Raw genomic sequence first — 24,420 nt, forward strand, 5'->3', positions numbered from 1 at the left:
ATAAGTAGTACAATATTTTATTGCATTGCCAAGTGCTCGACTCTAATATACACTTTTGCAAAATATAACAAAACAAGGACATAGCCACTCTGCTACAGAAATTAGTTGCAGGGTATATATCATGCGCGGATCTAGAGGGGGGGTCGGGGGGGGGGGGTCCCGACCCCCCCCCCCCCCTGGAAAATGAAAATTTATTAAATTTACATAGTAAAATTATCGCGAAAATATGCCTCGGACCCCCCCTGGCAAACACAATTATCCTTCGGACCCCCCCCCCCCCCCCGGAAAAATTTTCTGGATCCGCGCATGTATATAATCTACATTTTGTACAGGTACATGTCTCTGGGTAAACAATTCTGTCTTTCTGTGCCTTTAAATAATTAAACAAAAAGGCACTCCATCACAGAACTTTTATCACCTACACATACTTTACAGAATAATAAAGAACTGCAGGTGCAAAAAAATTATTTGTCACCTTAAGAAGGTGGAGGAGATTATCAAAACTGAGACAAACAAAGAGAAAGCTATAATCATATGCAATTTTAGGTACTCTACTCAAAATAAATGAAATATTGGAAACATTTTTTTTTTGGACAATTGACATTGTAATTGCATCTCTCAACTTGGAAGCCACAGTCTGGAAATTGCTTAGGTTTCTTTTACAGATTAGATAAGATGGAATATTTTGACCATGGTTTGCTACTGCATTATATTTCAGACCTAACTCGTTATCTTACAAGGGTTTTTCAAATATACTATCTTTAATGGAAACCAAAAGGTATTCAATATGTGAAATGATATCAAATTTGTCCAAGTCACTTGCACATAGTTTCAAACAGTCAATATTTGATTCATAATAACACATCAACCCCCTCCCCCTTTTCAAGAGTGTGGCCAAGTAAGGCAGAACAGGTTCTATAAGGCTATGCATTGACTATGCCAATGCTTCTTATTGTTACACCTTGCAAGTCAATCCTAGTCGGAGGAACAGGTTTAAAAGTTTTACTATCTCTCCACCTTCTTAAAATTACATTTTTTTAAATATAAAAAGTTTATTACAGTGGGTTGTTGTATTTTCCTACCATATTCATTGTACATTGTACAAGTTAGAATGTATGTCTATAAAATCAAACAATAGGAGTCTTCGCTTATCTAGTTCATTACAAAAGAAGAACAAGGACATTCACACAAAGTGTACATTCAACTATCAGTATAGATCAAGCACTGAAATGTTGATGGGAGTATATTCATTTATATACATATATGCATACAATACTGATAAGAAAAGAGAGTAGAAGAGGATGTGACATTGATAAACATGGCAAATTAAGGATAATTACAATTATTAAGAGTTTTCCTTTTCAAATCATAGTAATTGTTACAGTATCTGAGCTGTTCAGTGGCAAATTATACGCATATTGCATTTGTGCTTAAAAATATCAATCTCTTTGAGCAAGTAGTCCTGAATTTAAGTACTGAATAAATATGCCCATAGTTAATAGTTAATGATAACTTTATTATGCCTATATTTCTTGATTTATTAGATATAAACTGAAATTGAAGCAAGTTGGTCTTCTTTTTGTAAATAACGTTCAATACTGTCTCTATCACAATTGCATAATAAGCGAAATGGATTTAACTTAAGTGTCATGGAGGAACAAATTTACAGTTCATGAACAAGTAATATTTACAATGAAAAATCAGTACATATACTACATGACTATAATAATTCATATCTTCATATTTCACTAATTCTGCAATATACATGTATCTGCCGTGACTAACATAGTACATACATTTGTACATAATTTCTATACTATCTTGGTTTATATAATGTATTTGTACGCAAACACACAAAGTTCAAGCAGTTAAACTATGTACAGGTAATACTATATAGTTAATATATAATTTGGGATATAACATAAACTCTTTATCAATAAAATAAATGGATTGAAAGAGCTGTGAAATAGTTCTAGTACAATTAGTCGAAAAATAAATCATACCCAAAAAGAAAAAGTAGCGTGAAAATAAACATACAAAAAATATAAAGTCCTCATTTTGAAAATTCTTGGCTATCAAAATTACATTTGAATTAACACAATGTGATAATGGAGAAGAAACTTATGCTCTAATTTCCTCCAATCCATAACAAGCTAAGTAAAATTGTCGTTATCATTTTTTGGGATTTCAGCTATTACAAAATTTTCATTCATCACAAACAAATTTGGTCCCCAAATTTGTCTGCTTTACCATTTCCTACACTGCTAGCTAGACAGAATACCTGGAATTATTTCAGAAATAAACATTGTCATATGTTGCTTTAATATTGTTATATATTAATATATATCAACTTATTTATTTATATAATAGAATGAATAGCCGAGGTACCTTTCACCTTTAAAGAAAAAAAAATATCACAGGAAAGTTGAAAGCAGGAAATTAAAAAAAAATTAAGCCCACTCAATAATGACTTTCACTGACCATTAAAGCTGAGTTTTTAATATTACTGAATATCAATCAACAGTGGTTTCCTGCTACAACGATTTCATGTAAGTGATTAAAACAATCTTCTTTAAAACAAGAATTGTTCAACAAATTTCAATAAAAAAATATTTTCAAAGATTACAAAATCAAGGGATAAAGCTAATTAATGCACTCAAAGAGTAAAGCCATGATGAAAAAGACTAATGAAATGCCTACATGTATACATGCATATAAATAAACGAGAATAAAAGTGGTTGGTTTTTATCCGAGTGTCTTTTATAGTACAGGCTAGTTTCCTAATATGTTGACTGAAGAATCATGAACAAATATAGCTACTAAAATGCCTACCACACTTTATGTGTAATAATTGACTAAAAAAAGTTCATTGACAAGCTAATGAAATGCCAACTAAATTAAGATATAAAAATAACAGTATAACATATGTATAAATTTAAGACTAGATGAGCATTATCCTGGACAAAAAAGAGGTAAAACTGGTTATCTGACTGCTGTGCAAATCAGAGTGAACTACTGTAACCAATGGAATGTCTCAATCAGCAAAGCCATCACATCAGAGAAATGATTAACTGCAGAACTGGGGTTGATGGTCTATTGTACGACAAATAGACCCAATGTTCAAAATCACACTCAGAAAGGCCTGCTAGCCACAGTTTTGCAGTTAATGCACAAAATTTACATTTGTGGCATGATTTGAATCATTATTATTATGTATGTGCTGTATTATAATAATAAAAAAACTATCATGTTTATAAGATGCTGTGTTTTTAAGATACAGCAGAATAATATGGCACTCACACACTCTCCAGAGAGAAAAGCAAGAGGTCAACAAAAATAACAGACAAATTTCACAAATATATATATCTACAGTAATTACATATAATCAAAGGAATTCAATTGAAACTTCATTAGGTCTATTACTACAGGTATATACAAAAATCTTTGTCTTGAACGCAAAAAAAAAAAAATGAAACAGTCAACATAGGTAACTTTCTTTCAATCAAATCATTTTTCACAACAATTAACTTCCACACATTTCTTTTTCAGAACATTCAGTGATATTTCATAATCTGTGTGCTCTCTTGCCAACAAAAAAGAAAAAAAAATACATAAAAGCACCTTTAGAACACTCAATATCATTTGAACACAAGCATTTGCTCAGCAGGGGGAAATCACAGACATCATGCATGACCAAGCAACATCTTACCTCAATTAGATTCTTTTTCATATATTTATTCTTTGCTAGATTAATAAAGATTGCATTAATGAAGAATAACTATATGACACTGCTTCAGCAATATTTTTGTAAAAACTAAAAGATCAGTTAAATTTTGAAATGGAAACACAACTGTTTACGTAGCATAACTCAGCAAAGAAATGTTATTCAAGTATGTAAAAGCAGCAATAAGTGTGACAATTTCAACTTTTACTTTAGTGCAGGGATTTTATTTTACCTAAAGCACATAGGTGAAAAAAGAAGAAAAAATCAAACAGTATATTTAATGAGTATTATGCAGTATGCCATATTCGGCATTGTAGATCATCAGATAAAAACATGTTGGAAAAATATTTTAACGATTAGAAATGAAATGCATCATTAAAGCACAGTTCTGCAACCAAATGAAATCTGATGAAATAATGCACATACATGTCAACTCTTGTTGAAGTAATAAAGATCAAGCAAAATGCAATCTCCATTGCTAGTACATGTATTCCAAAAAATCTGTTCCTACAAAGCTTTTCTACAGCCTTAAATATAGTGCTAAATTTTGGTCAACTTGAACTGTAAAACTAACTAAACTACTGGATAAATCTAGCTTTTTCTTAAGAAGGGGGGGGGGACATATAACAGAAAATGATTGTTAAAATACATAATGCAGATTGACTCATTTTCTCCACTTGTTGCATCAGCAGTTATGGTGGCCATTTCTCTGCCTCGCCCCCGACTTCTGGTGACCAGTATTCATTGTGCGACTGCTCTGGAGGGTCAGTCCGGTTCCCAAGCACAGTTTGGAGGGAGCAGACTGGTCACCAGGCAGCTGAATGACCACTGTTCTCAATGAGACCATATTGTCAGCTGTGGGTTCTGTAGCTATCGGAACAATGTCAAAAGGACTCACTGGCGCTTTGATAAATATTGGTTTGTGTATTGTCAAAGGAGGTAAATTAGTTTCTACAGGGGTCAATGTAGGAAGGTGGTGTGCATTTCTAGAAGTGACTTTGGAATATTTTGTTCGCCTCCGTGGAACTGGAGTCGAGGAAAAAACGTACGAATCCGGCTCAATAAGTACAAGAACTTTGGCAAAAGGCCTAGAGGCCATGTGCAGCATTTCTTTCTGTTGTCGTTGACGACTTCTCTGGGTGTCTATGGCTTGCTTGAACTTCCACAGTAAAACACACATGGCTAGGAACAGGAAAAAACAACTGAAGAACACCGAAAAGAACACAAACAGGTCAATATGGGGCTGGTCTTGTCTGAAATACAAGTTTCCATACGTTCCGCCCCCTCTTCCATTGCCTTGGCCGTATATTATCAGGTAGAACTTGGATGTTCGAAGATCATGTTGATCAAGAGGCAATGTCACCACTAGACGTGACCTGACATTCTTGAACATCAAAATGGCCCCTGTCTCCTGCACTGTGTGATATGTGTGGAAATTGGTGGCCTCCAGGGTTATGTGAGGGTGGGAGGTGTTGGAGGTGGAGTTAAATATGCTCCGCCTGGATCGGAATCTTGACTGCAGTGATGGGGGCGGAGTGGTGAATTCAGAGTCAAGCTCCACAGCATGTATGCCCATATTCTGAACATTGACTGTGAAAGTCTTCTCACTTGATGAGAAATACACATCTGCAGCTGAAAAAGAGAACCATTAAGTTTAAAAATGAGCAGCATTTCCAAAACATTTATATATTTTTCCCCTGCAAAATACCATGATGGATCATAACAGACTTTCTTAATAGACCCAAATGACGCTGAATTAAAGCAGTACCTCCAAGAGTGACATCTATTGTTATTCGGATGTCCACATTAAGGTACCGAGGCTGGACAGCAAAGAAGACTGTTCTACCCCTCAGGAGTGCCCCAGGGTTCTGGTTACAGTTTGTCTGGGTGTCTGGATCAAAGCAGTACTCCTTGTCTACCGTCATCTGTCTGTAGCAGTGATGTCCATTGGTTGGATCCCCAATAAAGTACTCCTTGCATTTAGAACACTACAACACATAAAACCCATTGAAGTATGTGGAAAAGTCTGTAATATGCAAAGATACTGTGGCTTCATTATAACATGGGTATATGTTGAACACCAAGTTTTCTGAATGTGATCCATCAAACCTAAAATATTCAAGGAAGTAAGAAACATGACAAAATCTTTAAGTTATTAGAAAGGCAGCTGACCACAGAATTTAAAAACACTGATATCCAAATTTCATTGAAAGAAAGTAAACTAAATTTACCATAGACTCTACTAATGTGGCAAAATGTTTGAAACGATTGGAAGCATGCTGGATTACTAGAGTACTTGTACATTACAATAATTAAAAAAAAAAAAAAAAAAAAATTTTTTTTTCTTTTCTCAATTAGAGCTCTATAAGATTAGAATTAAGAAAATATACTTATGTAAATTATTTCATAAAAATATGTCCCATTTGTTGAAGATTTACACAACATTTAAAAAAAAATCATTTCAAAAACATTTTTGCATAGACATTTCCAACAACTGCAGTTTGCTCTTTATCACAGAATTTATTTGCATTTGGTTCAGAAATGAGTCATGCAGTGATTTCTCCAGATGGTTCACCTGTTTTTGCCAGCACTTGTAGTCGTTGGGGTCAGAGTTGGATTTACAGGCGGGGGTCTCGGTGTTGTTCAGACACTGGCAACCCTCTCCCGTCTCATTTTTACAAGTATCGCTGTGTCCATTACACTGACATCTACAAATTAAAAAAAAATACTTATTAAAATTGTTTACATGCTTTAATTTGCATTAATGTATAAAAATGTATTAGACGGGTATTTGTGGAAACTTTCATAAACTTTTTGTGATATGTACTCTAACACAATGTATTCATGTAAAAATAACAACATGTTGAGTACCATTCAGAGCCAATTGAGGAGTAAAACAAGGAGACAATTTAAGTCTTACACTGTTTAATTTACATGTTGGTGACTTTTTAATTTGCTTACATAGTTCAGATACTTTACCAGCATATTTAGATTCTATGCCTGTTAATCACATGTTTTTTTTGCTGATGACTTAGTTTTAATTTCTGAATCTCCATCTGGGCTTCAGCTTTGTCTGAATGCTTTGGAAAAACATTGTACTGACTGGTACAAGTTAATATAGATAAAACCAATGCAATGATTTTCTCCATTAAAACAACAGTGGAAAAAATGTATGGTTTTTATCATAAGCATAATATTGTACCTATAACAGATTACTATAAATACTGGTATTTAGGACTAGTGCTTAACATGCAAAGCTGAAGTTTGCTTTTGAGCAACTTTCAGAACAAGTTAGAAAGGCATATGATGCACTAAAATCAAGTATACCTGGAAATAATAACCATTCAATTCAAGTGTTAATTAAACTGATACCATTCAATGATTGTACCAATTATAACACAAGGATCTGAAATATGGATCACAGACTATAAAATGGATATAGAATTCACAGAATGTGTTCCATATGAAAAATTTAAAATCACATTTTCGAAGATATTCTAGGTGTACAGTATCGATCAAACGCAACCTAACACCAGAGAAACCCCCACTTAACCCCGGGTTTACTTACAGGGTTTACATGTATTTGGGGTTTACTCCATGTTTACTTTTTGTAAACTTGTGTCCAGATTGGGTTTACTTTGGGTCCACTCGAGGTTTACTTTGGGTTTACTTAAGGTCATCTTTAAACATTGAAATGTGAAGCAGACCCGTCTTTCATCTAATTATCTTACTGCCTGTAATTCCAATCCCTTGATTATTCCAAATATACATGTAGTGTCTGCCTCAAGGGTCTACTTCTGATTGGGATTTACTCTGGGTTCACTCTAGTAAACCAAGAGTAAACCCGACATCAAACCCAGGGTTTAGTCTGGGTTTACTTTCTTTTGGGTTGGGTCTGATTGGTACTGTACATAGAAAGCATCAAATTTAGCAGTCAATGCTGATCTAGGTTCTCAACTAGCTAGGTTCTTATCCACTCTACTATTTTTGTTATGAAATAATGTTTTAAATACTATATCAGACTAAGAAATATGGAATCAAATACCACATATAACTATTTAATGCACTTTTAGTATCAGCTTTCAAAGAAGACAGAGAGTTAGCTTTGAAAAAGAATTCAACTTCATGGCAAAGCAAGATTTTTCAATCTTCAACAAAAACTAAACTAGACATCTGTAGATATTTCCCAGAGGGATTTGAGGTTTAAGTTAAATACACTGTTGTTGATATGACCTTTGAACAATGGAACAAAATCTCATCTTCTAACTCAGGAAACTTTATTTCTAAAGTAAAATATCAAATTCTACCGATTATAAATTGCAAGATAACTTTAAAGTTTCCCTTGAAAAAGCATGAAAGATCACAGCAAACTCAATGATTAAATAAATTTAAGTGCACTTTCACTTTTTATTGAAACAGGTAGATATTGTAAACCAATTATCTCTAAGGAAAAACATTTTTGCTTTGCTTGTAAATTAATTAAAAACATTTCCTACTTTAATACAGGTCCTGTGTATGACAATCTTTGATTTCAATGTTGTGATATTTTTAATGATCATACAACTTCTTGATTATATTATACTTAATGATTAATAATTACTAAATATGAACAAGCCAAGGAAGATAACTCCATTTTGAAGAAGCAAGGGAATATAACTCAATTAACTGCTATAATCCTCTTCCCTGAATTCTTTTCAAATGCTTTCACAATATCTTATCGATAACTTTGATGGACATCATTATTTTTCTTTTCTAAACAGATGAATGAACTCATTTCTTTCATTGAAATTCCTGAGCAGATTGAAATAATGAGACAAATACATACCCCCCCTTCCAAGCCATAACCCTTGCCTTACATGCAGGTGACATGAAATATTTATCAAAGATGATAGGATAATTCTTTTTCTAAATATGCAGTTAGTTTTTATTCTGTGTTCTGTGTCTGTAGAGAAGAAGATTTCTTAAACATTATATGCATTAACACTATATGGCCATATTGCCCCCCCCCCCCCCCCCAATGACCTGAACCTCTGACCCAGGGGAGGAATTTGTGGACATCATAACCATGCATTCAGTTTTTCCCCACATGTGTGGGAGTAAAGAAGAAAATTTTCTAAGATTTAATACATTTTCAATATATGGCTAAATTGGCCCCGACCTATGGCCTAAAGCCCTGTCCCAGAGGTCATGAATTTCACAGTTTAGGTAGAGGAGTCCGTTGACATCATAACCATGCAGAAGAGAAGAGAAGAAAATTTTTAAAGATTTAATACATTTTCAATATATTGCCAAAGTGGCACACCCTGGAGCCTGAACCCCTATCCAAGGAACAAAGAATTTCACAATTTAGGTAGAGGAGTCAGTGAACATCATAACCATGCACTCAGTTTTATTCAAATATGTATGGGAGAAGAGAAGAAGACTTTCTAAGATTTAATACATTTACACTATATGGCCAAAGTGGCCCCACCCTAGAGCCTTAACCCCTTACACGGATGAAGACCAATTGCATTAGGTCACCTGAGTGACTCAGGTGACCTATAAATTAACACATTTCAACAACTGATTGAGTTATTTTTTATGATTATACACGTAAAGTTCAGCACAAAGAATATGCCCCCAGTTTGACTTACTCCATGAAAGCATCCACTGGTGTAGCCCATATTTTGACTAATTTCATGAAAGCATCCACTAGTGTAGTCCACACAGTTGTACTTACTTTATACAGGCATCCACTAGCGTCTTTCCCTCCTTCTTCACCCTGAAGTATCCCTCTTGACACCGATCACACCTCGCCCCCATTGTATTATTTTTGCAGCCCACACACACAGCGTCAGAAGGTTTGGTTCCGTTTAATATTGGCTAAATTAATAACAATACAATAGACTGAGATAATTACCAAATTTACAAAAAACATGATTCATTTATTTTTCATTAAATAGAAACCTGTATTGCAATAAATGTTCCCATGACAAAACAAGAGGCCCGTGGGCCACATTGCTCACCTGAGCAACAATAGACACCATAGAATCAGCATTACGGAGTCATATACAAATAAAATATGGACAATGTATAACAAAATCTGTATAAAAAAAATAACATTTTTTTCCCTGGATATTCTGTTTATCATTGATCCCTTTTTGTCACAATATGGTCAGTTACAGTTTTCAAGAAGATCTAAATCAAATGCAATATAAAGCTACATCAAACTTGTGAAGCCCAAGAAATGTCAAGGGGCCAAAGCCTAAACAATTCTAAAGAATCAACAATATGTCAAAAAGCTTGCATATAAGTAAAACCATATACTATAACATTTGAGTTTATGTGATTTTGAAATGTTTCCCTTTGTAAAATTGGACCCCCCATTGTGGCCCGACTCTACTCCTGAAAAATATGATTATGACGAATTTGAATCCACAATACCTAAGATTGCTTTCACTAATGTTGCACCTTTTCTAAGAAAATATATTTTACCTCCGGGGACCATGATTTGAACAAACTTGAATCTACACTATCTGAAGATATTTCCACACAAGTTTCAGCTTCTTTGGCCAAATGGATTTTTAAAGAAGATTTTTAGAGAATAACTCTATATATTTCGATGTTAAACTTTGACCCTCAGAAGTTCAATAGAAGAATCCATTATCAGGCCATTGAAAATTTGAAAAATTATAATCATTTCTTGGAGAACGTGTCGTCTGACCTTAACAAAAAGTGTGTAAAAATTTCAAGCTTCTGCGATTATTAGTTGCCGAGATATCTGTGACAAAAATATGTTTCAAAATTTTGGCTAGAAATAAACAAACTCCTCATTAATCAGGAAAAGTTGATGTCTGATTTGTTCAAAATTGAATCCCACCATATGGAAAAGTGCAGATTCCTTATTGTAAGCCAGTACTTAGTTCTGCAATTCATCTGTTTTGCATCAAAAGGCGAGAATTTAAAATCCTGAACACTGAATTTTGATAATACATTTGTAGTTTCATTTAGTTTACACCTGTCTAAACAAGAGGCCCATGGGCCACATCGCTCACCTGAGGAACAATGGGTATGATAAAATCAGCTTAATGAAGTCAGAATACAAACAATCTGGACAATGTACAATAATACATGCAGATCCTGTAAAATTAAAATCCATTTCCCCCCCAGGATATTCTAATGTTTATAATCATTAGTCCCTTTTCTAACAGGATGATTTTATAGTCATATCACATGTTGAGTATTGCAGTCCTCAAAAAGATCCTTTACAATTGTTTATATATGGGATATTAAGCTACATCAAACTCTGAACCTTCTTGTGAGGCCGAGGAATTGTCCTGGAGCCAAAGTCTAAAAAATTATAAAGAATCATCTGGCTGATTAGTTTCTGAGAAGAAGATTTTAAAAGATTTACTCTATATATTCCTTTGTAAAACTTTAACACCCCCCCCCCCCAATGTGGCCTCACCCTACCCCCAGGGATCATGTTTTCACAACTTTGAATCTACACAACCTGAGGATACTTCAACACAATTTTTAGCTTTCCTGGTTGAATAGTTTCTGAGAAGAAGAATTTTAAAGATTTACTCTATATATTCCTATGTAAAACTTCGACCACCCCATTGTGGCCCCACCCTACCCCCAGGGGTCATGATTTTCACAACTTTGAATCTACACTACCTGAGGATACTTCCACAAAAGTTTCAGCTTTCCTGGCTGATTAGTTTCTGAGAAGAAGATTTTTAAAGATTTACTCTATATATTCCGTTGTAAAACTTTAACACCCCCCCCCCCCCCAAATGTAGCCTCACCCTACCCCCAGGGATCATGTTTTCACAACTTTGAATCTACACTACCTGAGGATACTTCAACACAAGTTTCAGATTTCCTGGCTGATTAGTTTCTGAGAAGAAGATTTTTAAAGATTTACTCTATATATTCCTATGAAAAACTTCGACCCTCCATTGTGCCCATCCCTACCCCCAGGGATCATGATTTTCACAACTTTGAATCTGCACTACCTGAGGATGCTTCCACATAAGTTTCAGCTTTCCTGGCTGATTAGTTTCTGAGAAGAAGATTTTAAAGATTCACTCTATGTATAAATTCCTATCTAAAACTTCGACCCCCCCACTGTGGCCCCACCCTATCCCCAAGGGTCAAGATTTTCACAACTTTGAATCTACACTACCTGAGGATGCTTCAACACAAGTTTCAGCTTTCCTGGCTGATTACTTTCTGAGAAGAAGATTTTTAAAGATTTACTCTATATATTCCTATGTAAAACTTCGACCACCCCATTGTGGCCCCACCCTACCCCCGGGGGTCCTGATTTTCACAACTTTGAATCTACACTACCTGAGGATACTTTCACACAAGTTTCAGCTTTCCTGGCTGATTAGTTTCTGAGAAGAAGTTTTTAAAGATTTACTCTATATATTTCTATGTAAAACATCGACCCCCATCGTGGCCCCACCCTACCCCCAGTGGTCATGATTTTTTACAACTTTGAATCTACACTACCTGAGGATACTTCCACACAAGTTTCAGCTTTCCTGGCTGATTAGTTTCTGAGAAGAAGATTTTAAAGATTTACTCTATATATTCCTATGTAAAACTTTGACCCCCATTGTGGCCCCACCCTACCCCCAGGGGTCATGATTTTCACAACTTTGAATCTTCACTACCTGAGAATGCTTCCACGCAAGTTTCAGCTTTCCTGGCTGATTAGTTTCTGAGAAGAAGATTTTTAAAGATTTACTCTATATATTCCGTTGTAAAACTTCGACACCCCATTGTGGCCCCACCCTACCCCCGGGGGTCCTGATTTTCACAACTTTGAATCTACACTACCTGAGGATACTTTCACACAAGTTTCAGCTTTCCTGGCTGATTAGTTTCTGAGAAGAAGTTTTTAAAGATTTACTCTATATATTTCTATGTAAAACATTGACCCCCATCGTGGCCCCACCCTACCCCCAGTGGTCATGATTTTCACAACTTTGAATCTACACTACCTGAGGATACTTCCACACAAGTTTCAGCTTTCCTGGCTGATTAGTTTCTGAGAAGAAGATTTTAAAGATTTACTCTATATATTCCTATGTAAAACTTTGACCCCCATTGTGGCCCCACCCTACCCCCGGGGGTCATGATTTTCACAACTTTGAATCTTCACTACCTGAGAATGCTTCCACGCAAGTTTCAGCTTTCCTGGCTGATTAGTTTCTGAGAAGAAGATTTTTAAAGATTTACTCTATATATTCCTATGTAAAACTTCGACACCCCATTATGGCCCCACCCTACCCCCGGGGGTCCTGATTTTCACAACTTTGAATCTACACTACCTGAGGATGCTTCCACACAAGTTTAAGCTTTCCTGGCCTTCTGGTTCTTGAGAAGAAGATTTTTGAAAATTTCTCGAAATTTTTCATTAATTTTTAATTATTTCCCCTTGAAAACGAGTGTGGCCCTTAATTTTCACAACTTTGAATCCCCTTTGCCTAAGGATGATTTGTGCCAAGTTTGGTTGAAATTGGCCCAGTAGTTCTTGAGAAGATGTTGAAAATGTGAGAAGTTTACGGACAGACAGATGGACGGACAGACGGACGACAGACAAAATGTGATCAGAATAGCTCACTTGAGCTTTCAGCTCAGGTGAGCTAAAAATAAAAGTGAGATTCTAAAATTCGCAAGATGTGCTTCTCGCATTTTTACGCAGACAATAATTCCTCACGTTTAATAAAGAATCTACAGTACCTAAATAAAGAGTGTGTAAAAATTTCAAACATCTGCAATTAATAGGTGCTAAGTATGCAGACAGACATCACACAAGGGTAAAACAGTAAACCCCCCTCCTTTGGAGCAGGGGTATAACAAAAGATTATATCAGCAAGGTAATTTGCCCCTTGTTTTAATAAGTTATTAAAACTTTTTTCAGCTGTTCTGCTCTTAAAAAGATCGGTTGCATATCAGAACTGATTATCTAACAAGAGGTTAAGATATCCTAAAGATTACCAACAATAACCAAAAATGGATGCCAATTAGTCCTCTAATGGACCAACTGATATGACCAAAAAAATCAAAATTGGGAACTTTTTAAATGAAGTTCTTCCAAATGACTAAATTAAAATCAAACATGGATACTGTATCAAAAAAGCATGATATTGTAATTTTATAGCCTGAATTTACACTTTTTAACATCAAGCTTTAATGTATACAAAAACCAAGATTCCACCGTACGTCATCTAACATGCTGTTGTTTCCCCTGAAAAGAGCCATGAAGGTCCTGTTGCTGTAGTCAGTCATGGAGAGGCACGCCGCTGTGTGGTTGTTACAGTGAACAAAGCAAGACACGCATGGCTTCCGCTCAGTTGGATCTCCTACAAATCGACTCTTACACAAACTACACTGGCGGCCCTAAAAGAAATAAAAAGATCTGGTGCATGAAAAATTGAAGGAATTAAATGCATTGAAAAACTATGCATTAAAATTTGATATGAATGGTGCACAAGAGATAAAATGTAAAATGAATGATTTGAAAGTATTGCTTAATAGAATTACTATCAAATCATTTATTTTACTTCTAATTGAGATCTTACATGAAGCTGGCATACGGGTAAAAGTTTTAATAAAGATTCACATGAAAAAAAAATGTGGCAATAAACTTGATAAACTTGAGAATATAAAATCCCAGGCACCAAACTTTTGTAATAATTTCATAAAGTTTACAGCTGTCAAAAACATAGGTAATCACTGTAAAAATTGCATGCACAATGCATTGTTATGTATTTGTAAATATAATAGATACTATAAAAAAACCATTTAATCAAATACTTTATCTATCATTTTAATACATTATCATGATAATTGTTTTAATGAGGTATTTGATGTTGGCAAATTCACAAGTCTCTATTCAAAGGTCACCTCTGTTAAGAGGTCACTTTGGGTGCCTCCCACAGGTGACTACTTAATACAAGTTTGACTGTATTTACATGTACAAAAGGCCACATAAAATTAATCTTTAGATTTTCATCCCGCCTGCCCCTCTGAAAGTGGCCAGCCCCGTATTATGTATATTAATAAAAAAAGCGCAAGAAAAATTTCAAGAAAAAAAATCGTTTGACTCTAGTCATGTTTGTTATCATAGGATACTCATGTCTTCATGCATTTACAGTTAAGTTGAAATAAAATGGAATTTAAGGATAACATATTGGTTTTCTTACTCATATTAGCATTAACAATTTAAAAAAGATAGAGCACTTGTTATTTCTAGAAAATGAACTGTAAAAAAGATGTTTTAAAAAAAATAATAATAAATAAAATCTACCCACCCACCTCATATTTTTTGCAAAACAGGATGAGAATCAAAATATTAAATTGTTTGTGGCCTTAACATTGTCCTGTTTGTTCTCAAATAATTCTGTATGTAATTTTTAACTTGTGAGTACAACTTTATTTTAAGTGTTCTTTCTTCGACATTTGTTTCCACATGTTTCATACTTGCCAACTGACCCGATTTCGTCGGGTCTCACCCGATTTTTCAATTCTTCACCCGATTATTTTTTATGACCTGGCGGGTCATGCTTTTCACCCGATTTTTGTCGAACAACCCGAAAATCTCCTGATTTCCAGATTTGGTTCGTAAATTACATTGCGCGTTTGACTTCCAGTTATGAACCCAAGCCGAGCTTGGATTAAATTTTTACGTAACGCATAAACAATGCCAGTGGCTATAACAGACACATTAAGTGTAATTATTATCGTGAGTTGTTTTGACTAAGCGAAGGTTTAAATCATTAAGTGTGATGGCTTCCAATAAGAAAAGGTCTTCATCGGGGCCAGCGGAATCAAAACCAACAAAAAGAAAACGATATTTTTGTACCTATACCTATCATATCAACATATTTTGGAAAATGAATTCCCATAGGTAAAACAAAGTAATCGAGTACAAAACGAGGCTTTTGCATTCTATGTAACGCACATTTGAATATTGGATTTTGTGCCCAAAATGATCTGACTAAACACTCAAAAATGCTTAGTCATGTATAGAATGCTTTTTAATACACAATAGTCTTCCAAGTCACTTACAACTTTCATGCCATCATTTACAGAGTTCAAAAGCAAGGTAAATGTAGCAGAAACTCTTTTTGCATTTTTTTTTCAGCTGAACACAACCTACCATTTTCTGTGTCAGATCACTTTGCAAAATTCAAAATCAGCAACTGTTAGTTAAAATGCTTCTTTGCAATTAAGTATTACACATAAGTTTTAACACATATTTCTATTGTATATACCTATGAAATGCATGATAAATATGTTGTGAATGTCGTTACGCGCTATGACCAGATTTTTTACTTTCCAAATCTGGTCATGACCAGATTTTCACATGTTGGAGGTTGGCAAGTATGACATGTTTGCATCATGTTCTCAACATGCATTTGATAAATGGGCGGATCTATATAAAATGCACCAATCAGAATCTTTGTTGCAAATCACAATTGAAATACCGTAATCCGGTTAATATAATACGATCTTTACATGGGTACACATCCATTTGAAAGTGTCATCACTCAACGCAATGCTACATTGGCTGTGGCCTGTACTTTCATGCTAGATTTGCAATAATACTCACGCGTATGGTTTGAACATAGGAAATGAAATGTAATTAACCACCAGCTTAAATAACCACTTTACAGTAACCCATCATACATACCACAAAAAGGTTTGAAAGATTATATACTTCCAAAACAAACTCTCTCTCTCTCTCTCTCTCTCTCTCTCTCTCTCTCTCTCTCTCTCTCTCTCTCTCTCTCCCTACCTTGGTATGATTCATGCACTTGAGACAATCAGTAAGGCCCAACTCATTGGGACAGTTGCTGTTTCCATTACATTTGCATTCCTTTTCACACTGATCCCCCACATATCCAAAGTTACACTGACATCTGTCTGGTCGAATACATGTTCCATTCATACACTTCTTGTGGCAGTGGGGTTTACATTTTCCGCTTTAAAAGAAAAAGAAATTATATTTCAATATCATAACGGTTCTATTTTTCAAACTGTTTTTTAAAATTAAAAATACTGCATGTTTATCATGCACAGGAGCTTGTTTCTGTAATAAAAGTTTACCTCATATGTTTTTTACTACAAGAGTCAACTAATATTACAGAAACAAGTGCATAGCTACATGTATAAAGTTAGTCTTTATATAGTTTTACCATTTTCTATATGTGTTTCACACTATTTATTCTACTCATTCTATTATATGACCAAATTTTAATAACCCTAGATATGTCCCAAAAAACCCAAAACAACCAAAAACTATTAGCACCCGAGTTAGTGTTAAATTAGAGTGGACTATACTAAAAACAGTTAATAGACCAGTTAAAATATGCTTGATATTATTACTGTATATAGGGGAAATAATTGCCCTGTTTTATTTTCGCCCCTTTCTCACTCATTGTCAATGGGCAAATTTAAGACTGGGTGAATTCCAATATCTCATACTATTTCTCTTAATTTAAACACAACTGTGCCTGGGTGAATTTCAAGACGGGGCAAAACTGTTTGCAAGGGCGAAAATTACATGGGGCCAATATAACCCTGTATACAGTATCTAGGTCACCTAATTACAGGTACTGTACATCCTACCTGACAGCATCTTCCAGGTATCCTATTTTACAGGTACAGTTATAACTGGTTTCTGTGTCGGTGCAGTCTTGGCTCTCGTTATCACAGTCATGGTGAGTATTCACACACTCGTTCTCTGGGGGACAGGAAGTGTACGCCCAGATGGGGGCACCCTTGGACTTTTTGGTCCACAGGTTAACTGCAAAATATGTTCAATTTTGAAATAAATTTTCAAACCTTTTTTTTTTAAATTGCAAATAATTTCATGCATAGTTTAGGTGTTTTGGGTTTTTTTCTTCAAAATTGCTTAAATTAAACAACAGATTCTGTTATACAATAAACCATAGCAGCCTTTCAATCAAACGTAAAAATACCAATTTTAAGCTTATTTTTTAATAATTAGACTTGTATTGTTAACTCAAGATATTATTAAGTAAATAAATGAAATATCTGTAATAAGTTAGTTTTACCCTTATAAATACCCTTTACTGCCAGTAATAATTATTTAATCCCAAATAACCCTTATGTTTTCTTGGATAAATACACAGAATATGTACATAGATGTACAAGCACCACTATATTTTGATAATAAAGACAACCTTTGAACTTCTTGTATTTTGAAAAGTTAATATTTCCTTTACACTGAAAGTCAGACTAATAAAAATATTTTGCCAAGAGCAATATGCCTCATGGTCTATAAAATGCCTAATGATTGACAATTTACATGAACCAATCCTTAAAAACATAATTTGGTTACATGACCAAAAGTGAAACCAAAAATTTGTAATCTCTGTGAACATTTCAGCCTAAATCTACACATAAGTTTACTAATTGCATTTTGTGCCATGAAATCCATTGACAGAGATATTGTTCTGTTTTTTTTTCAAAAAAAGCTACACATCTAAAACATGGAGCACAACACTGAGTGACACCCGCATTTGTTTACAACATGCATCTGGTCTATGTGCAAATGAAGTATAGAATGATTTGAAGTCAATTTGCATTTCTACCAAATTATTTTATCTTAACCTCTTTTACAGTAAAATATAAACCATGTATGTAAAATAATATGGAAAGGAATTATGTTTAGACCTTACAGATTTTAGATTAAAGCTTGATGAAAAAAAATGCATGCACCAAAATAAAATTAAAAATTGACTATTTCACAGACACACAACTTACTGCTTGTATTTGCTAAGTATAAAAACAAACAAATAATTATAATTAGGCCTTTCATCACTCGTTTTCATAATAATCTTAAATCAATTGTTTAATTAGAAAAGCTGCAATTATTAAACATTTTTTGGCGTTTTATGTTCTCCTGCTCTCAATGTTTACTATCCCTGTATAACATACACAAAGCTGTAAGTGTACCATTTTTTAAAGATGAAGGAAGATACACAGGGTTTTACCGACAGTTCAGGTACATTTCTGATAACTATACTGTACATCATGCCATATATGACGTGTCAAACCGATCACATGATATAAGAATATCTAAATCTTTCACATGATTGTTGTACTATCATGATCAAGCCATGTAATCAGCCTATATAAATATATCTCTCTGCGCTTACTTGGTCTGTATCCTTCGCTTTGTTTGATGTCATTCTCCAAACAGGATCCGACCCCTGTGGGATTATCTCTGCCTCCCTGCATACATATTCCCTCGCCAATATACCCAGCAAAGGCACACCAGCCACACCATGGAGCCTTGATACACTCGGCACATATCTGGTACTGTGAACAGGGGACAGGACACTTGTGAGGCTTCCCTTCCAGGATGACCCCACATTCCCCACCAACACAGTACAGTTTAATCAAGGCCTTATCAAAACACTGTAAATATAAAGAGAACTGCAGGATAATAAATAGTCCATGTTAACTCAACAATTGATTAATTAAGAAATAAAGCAGATTTTCATGATTCGCCTTGGCTTTTATATTTCTAAACAACATTTCACGACCTCAGAGGTTATTCTGCAACATTCGTCCCAACTTTTATATTTCTAAACAACATTTCTCAACCTCAGAGGTTATTCTGCAACATTCATGATAACAAGAAGTTTATTTCTATTCTACTAAGAGTTCCGACTATCAGTTGATCAGTTTATCTATAGAGAGAGGAAGTAGGACATATTTTCAAGCAAGATGAATCTGATTGGTTGAGACGGCTGTTCCGCATAACCCCAAAGGTTTTGTTAGTAATAGCATGTTTGTTTAGAAGTACATCGATCGCATTTGTACATTGTTAAAATTTGATATATGGATAATGAATGATTTGTTTTGATGGCAGGTATATTTTATAAACAAATTGAGTATGTAGGGCTAACTATCGCATGTGTCTCGGTGAAACCCAGACATATTGTTTACAATAAAAGATGAACATTATCAAACTTGTTTTTTTTTTTTTAAGTACAGTTCTGCTCAAATGGAAGTATGTCATATTTTTTCTTCAAACACATAAGAAAACTTTGCACTCATTTCAGCAGATTTATTGATAGCATGAGCTGTTTGGCTCCTTAAAATTGCCAACTTCCGGTTGTAAGATCCCTATATAGATGGCTCTCGAGCTTTGCTCGGCACCATAAAAATCATAAGTTCATGTTAACATAACAATCAATTAACAATCAGTAATTCATGTTAATTAAACAAAAACTTAAATGAAAAACCTAAGTCCTAAAAAGTCACTCATGATTTCTCTCTGTTTTCGAATGGAATTGTTATTCACGAGATTAAGAAAAACAACTTTGTGCCTGCAGACTGACTGAATTAAAAATAATATTCTAATTGGTTCTTAGTGATGGTAACTGTCATTTTCATATATCATGATGTTTTGAAAGTAGTCGCACCTGTTTTTAGAGGCCACTTGTGGGACAATGACAAACTGGCCGCTTAAGACAGATGGCCTCTTATTCCAGGTTTCATATTTTAATGAAGAAAAAACACTGAGTATATTCATTTTGGCTCTATTGCACAGATTTATTAATAGCATCTGTAATAGCCGCGTACAAGGAGATGGTGAATGCTGAATAAACAGCTATATTAATTTTAAATGGCTTTTTTAAGGTGGAAATACACACCTGGAAAAAGTCACTCAAATTAACAGGAAATTTTTTAATAATGAAAGATATAATGATAAATAAACTGTACAAAAGTCAAATGAGCGAAAAATTTGCAGTTTGAGGATAAAAAATAAATATCTAAAATAATTATTTTAGTGAGCAACAACAAAGCCCCTGCGGGATTCGAACTCGGGATGAACGGATCACAAGTCCGACACTTTATCCACTCGGCTATTGAGTAAGTTAGAGTTTTTATTCCGTAAAATCCTTTTAATGTGCCCCCCATAATTCGCCATTTTTTAAATGTTTCCGGTACAGTAAAATGTTATGTTATATTTTAGAAGAGTTGATGTAAAAATTATTTTTCACCTATTTATTTGATTTATTTGCACTCACTAGCAGTATATGACGTCAGAAGTGACACTATTCCTATAAATCAATCAAAATCAGTCAAAAATTGACATTTTTCTTATCTATTTATAAATGGTGTATATTGAGCGCATGCTTAAACAAGGAAAATTTTTTTGTCACTTATTAGCCTTGGCTAGATACATCTCTGATTAAAATATTTGGTTTGTTCAAGTATGCGCTCTATTTTTCATGAAAGAAAATCTGCTTGAAAACAAGCTGTTTTATGCTAAAAATGCAAAAATGGCGGGTAAAGGTTGTCTTTACGATGTCATATTTTTAAATTGTGGGCAGTTGAATTAATATGAACTTTATGTAAAAACATCAAATATATATCTGTACAAAGAAAACAAAGAATTACAGTAAAATGATGATGTTCATTTTAGGGGCCATTTTAGGCCCATATCATATATAGTCTTTTAAGACTTGTCCAATGATATGAACATTTTAAAGTAAAAAGGACCCGGCTTTATCTTATTATCAATTTGTCATAAAATATTATACGCACTATAATGATAACGGAATCTAGCTCTTTGTGTCCAAGTGTGATATGTTTCCAATAAAATTTTAACATGTATGTAATGTTTTCAACTATCTATTTCTAGACATGCTAATTTCCACAATAATTGATTAATTTTTAAAATTTATTTTCTATTCTTCAGAGAAAGTCAATTTTATTGATAAAATTATGGTTTACTAGTTGGAAAATTACGAGATCCACCAATGCACTTCCAATGAGTTGACATGCTTTCATTTTGTTTTCTCCCTGTACTTCTGGTTTTGACTAAATCTAACAAGGCATTCATGAGAAAATTTGTTTTAGAATAACGTTTGAATAGGTAGATGAAACACAAAGCTTTTTAAAACTTTTTAGTTTTTTTTATTAATACGCATTTTTTTATTTGAAATACAGCACTGGACAGGTGCACGGTGAGGTTAAGAAATCCAAGCCATGTGCTGTGATGCGTGACTAATCCTGTCTGGCCAGCACTGTCGATAATTTGGAAAGTGATTTGGGAAGTCAATGTTTATACAAGCTACTAATGAGGGTCTAGCACGTAAAAAAAGTGTGAAACTCAATTGACAGGCGTAATCTTTTGTATTGATCGGGGTAACATCAAAATTTACTGTCTGGTTAAATGAAGCAAGATTAGTAGTATAACAGTGTTTTGTGGTAAAAACAGACTGTCCAGATTCGGAACACAGAATTCCGGTTAATGAGACAAAATAACGTATAACAAGAGGCCCATGGGCCACATCGCTCACCTGAGGACCAATAGGTATGATAAAGTCAGCTTAATGGAGTCATAATACAATCTGGACAATGTACATTAATACATGTAGATCCTGTATAAATAAAATCCATTTTTCCCCCTTGGAACTCGGATAGCCCTGATTGCTGAAAATATTTACAAGAGCAGACTTTAATCACCGCTCCTGCACATATATAGGGACTCAACGTTATGCAGGCAGGGATGACCGCACACCTACGCAACTCAACAGGTACCAACGTTAATGCAAGCAGAGATAACGCAAGCAGGGATGACCTCACACTTGCGCCAACAGCTCAACCTAACGCAGGGAGTGCCGCACACTTGCACTAGAAAGGCCAGAACACCAGCAGGGATGACCATACACTAGTGCTCCGCCGCAACCACCACCAATACAAGCAGGTATGACCGCACACTTGTATCAATGCGATACAGGGCAGAAATGACCGCACATTCTGTATCATTGGTTAGAAAAACACGAAGACTAGAAAGAGCAGGGATGTCAACACCCTCAATCTCTCCGTACCTGTTCAAGTTTAACCCCAAACAGTCACTCGTTGCAATGCAATAGACACTGTCCCTATATATGTGCCAGCCTAAAATAATTCATAGTATCTAAAAATTGGAAATCAAAAATAAACAAACTAATCCAGCCTAACCCAAAACTACTTATGCAGAACAACTTATATACATTGAATATTTATTATTGTATAAAAATAATCATCACATTAATTGGTTAACAGTGGATGCATTAATTAAAATCATCAAGAATCAATAAATCAAGGGCAATAACCCAAAACAGTAATACAAAAAGATTCTAATGAAAAAATAGCTGCCTGCTTCAATTTTATAGTCATATCACATGTTGAGTATTGCAGTTCTCAAAAAGATCCTTTACAATTGTTTATATATGGGATATTTAGCTACATCAAACTCTGAACCTTCTTGTGAGGCCGAAGAATTGTCCTGGAGCCAAAGTCTTAACAATTAAAAAGAATCATCTTGCTGATTAGTTTCTGAGAAGAAGATTTTTAAAGATTTACTCTTCATTCCTATGTAAAACTTTAACACCCCCCCCCCCCCATGTGGCCTCACCCTACCCCCAGGGATCATGATTTTCACAACTTTGAATCTACACTACCTGAGGATACTTCCCACAACTTTCAGCTTTCCTGGCTGATTAGTTTCTGAGAAGAAGATTTTTAAAGATTTACTCTATATATTCCTATGTAAAATTTTAACACCCCCCCCCCCCCCCAATGTGGCCTCACCCTACCCCCAGGGATCATGATTTTCACAACTTTGAATCTACACTACCTGAGGATGCTTCCACACAAGTTTCAGCATTCCTGGCTGATTAGTTACTGAGAAGAAGATTTTTAAAGATTTACTCTATATATTCCTTTGTAAAACTTTGACCCCCCATTGTGGCCCCAACCTAACCCCAGGGGTTATGATTTTCACAACTACCTGAGGATGCTTCCACACAAGTTTCAGCTTTCCTGGCTGTTTAGTTTCTGAGAAGAAGATTTTTAAAGATTTACTCTATATATTCCTATGTAAAACTTCGACCCCCCATTGTGGCCCCACCCTACCCCCGGGGGTCATGATTTTCACAACTTTGAATCTACACTACCTGAGGATGCTTCCACACAATTTCAGCTTTCCTGGCTGTTTAGTTTCTGAGAAGAAGATTTTTAAAGATTTACTCTATATATTCCTACGTAAAACTTCGACCCCCCATTGTGGCCCCAACCTAACCCCAGGGGTTATGATTTTCACAACTTTAAATCTACACTACCTGAGGATGCTTCCACACAAGTTTCAGCTTTCCTGGCTGATTAGTTTGTGAGAAGAAGATTTTTAAAGATTTATTCTATATATTCCTATGTAAAACTTCGACCCCCCCATTGTGGCCCCACCCTACCCCCGGGGGTCATGATTTTCACAACTTTGAATCTACACTACCTGAGGATGCTTCCACACAAGTTTCAGCTTTCCTGGCTGTTTAGTTTCTGAGAAGAAGATTTTTAAAGATTTACTCTATATATTCCTATGTAAAACTTCGACCCCCCATTGTGGCCCCACCCTACCCCCGGGGGTCATGATTTTCACAACTTTGAATCTACACTACCTGAGGATGCTTCCATACAAGTTTCAGCTTTCCTGGCTGATTAGTTTCTGAGAAGAAGATTTTTAAAGATTTATTCTATATATTCCTATGTAAAACTTTGACCCCCCATTGTGGCCCCACCCTACCCTCGGGGGTCATGAATTTCACAACTTTGAATCTACACTACCTGAGGATGCTTCCACACACGTTTCAGCTTTCCTGGCTTTC

The 24,420-nt window shown here is 34.9% G+C and overlaps 1 protein-coding gene across 1 annotated transcript in view; it reads right to left on the bottom strand.

Moving 5' to 3' along the window:
• The window catches only part of LOC128157090 (multiple epidermal growth factor-like domains protein 8), an 82,480-nt gene continuing 58,060 nt past the window's right edge, over window positions 1-24,420 (bottom strand). Inside the window, exons 29-36 of the mRNA XM_052819456.1 lie at window positions 18,913-19,174; window positions 17,357-17,534; window positions 16,524-16,710; window positions 13,946-14,122; window positions 9,444-9,586; window positions 6,300-6,432; window positions 5,493-5,712; window positions 1-5,356 (exon numbers count right to left, since the gene is read on the bottom strand). Coding sequence (XP_052675416.1) covers window positions 4,410-5,356; window positions 5,493-5,712; window positions 6,300-6,432; window positions 9,444-9,586; window positions 13,946-14,122; window positions 16,524-16,710; window positions 17,357-17,534; window positions 18,913-19,174 — 2,247 coding nt within the window. The 3' untranslated portion in view covers window positions 1-4,409. The remainder of the gene's footprint in view (window positions 5,357-5,492; window positions 5,713-6,299; window positions 6,433-9,443; window positions 9,587-13,945; window positions 14,123-16,523; window positions 16,711-17,356; window positions 17,535-18,912; window positions 19,175-24,420) is intronic.

Source organism: Crassostrea angulata, chromosome 7 (assembly GCF_025612915.1).
Source record: "Crassostrea angulata isolate pt1a10 chromosome 7, ASM2561291v2, whole genome shotgun sequence".
Classification (NCBI taxonomy): Eukaryota; Metazoa; Mollusca; class Bivalvia; order Ostreida; family Ostreidae; genus Magallana; species Magallana angulata.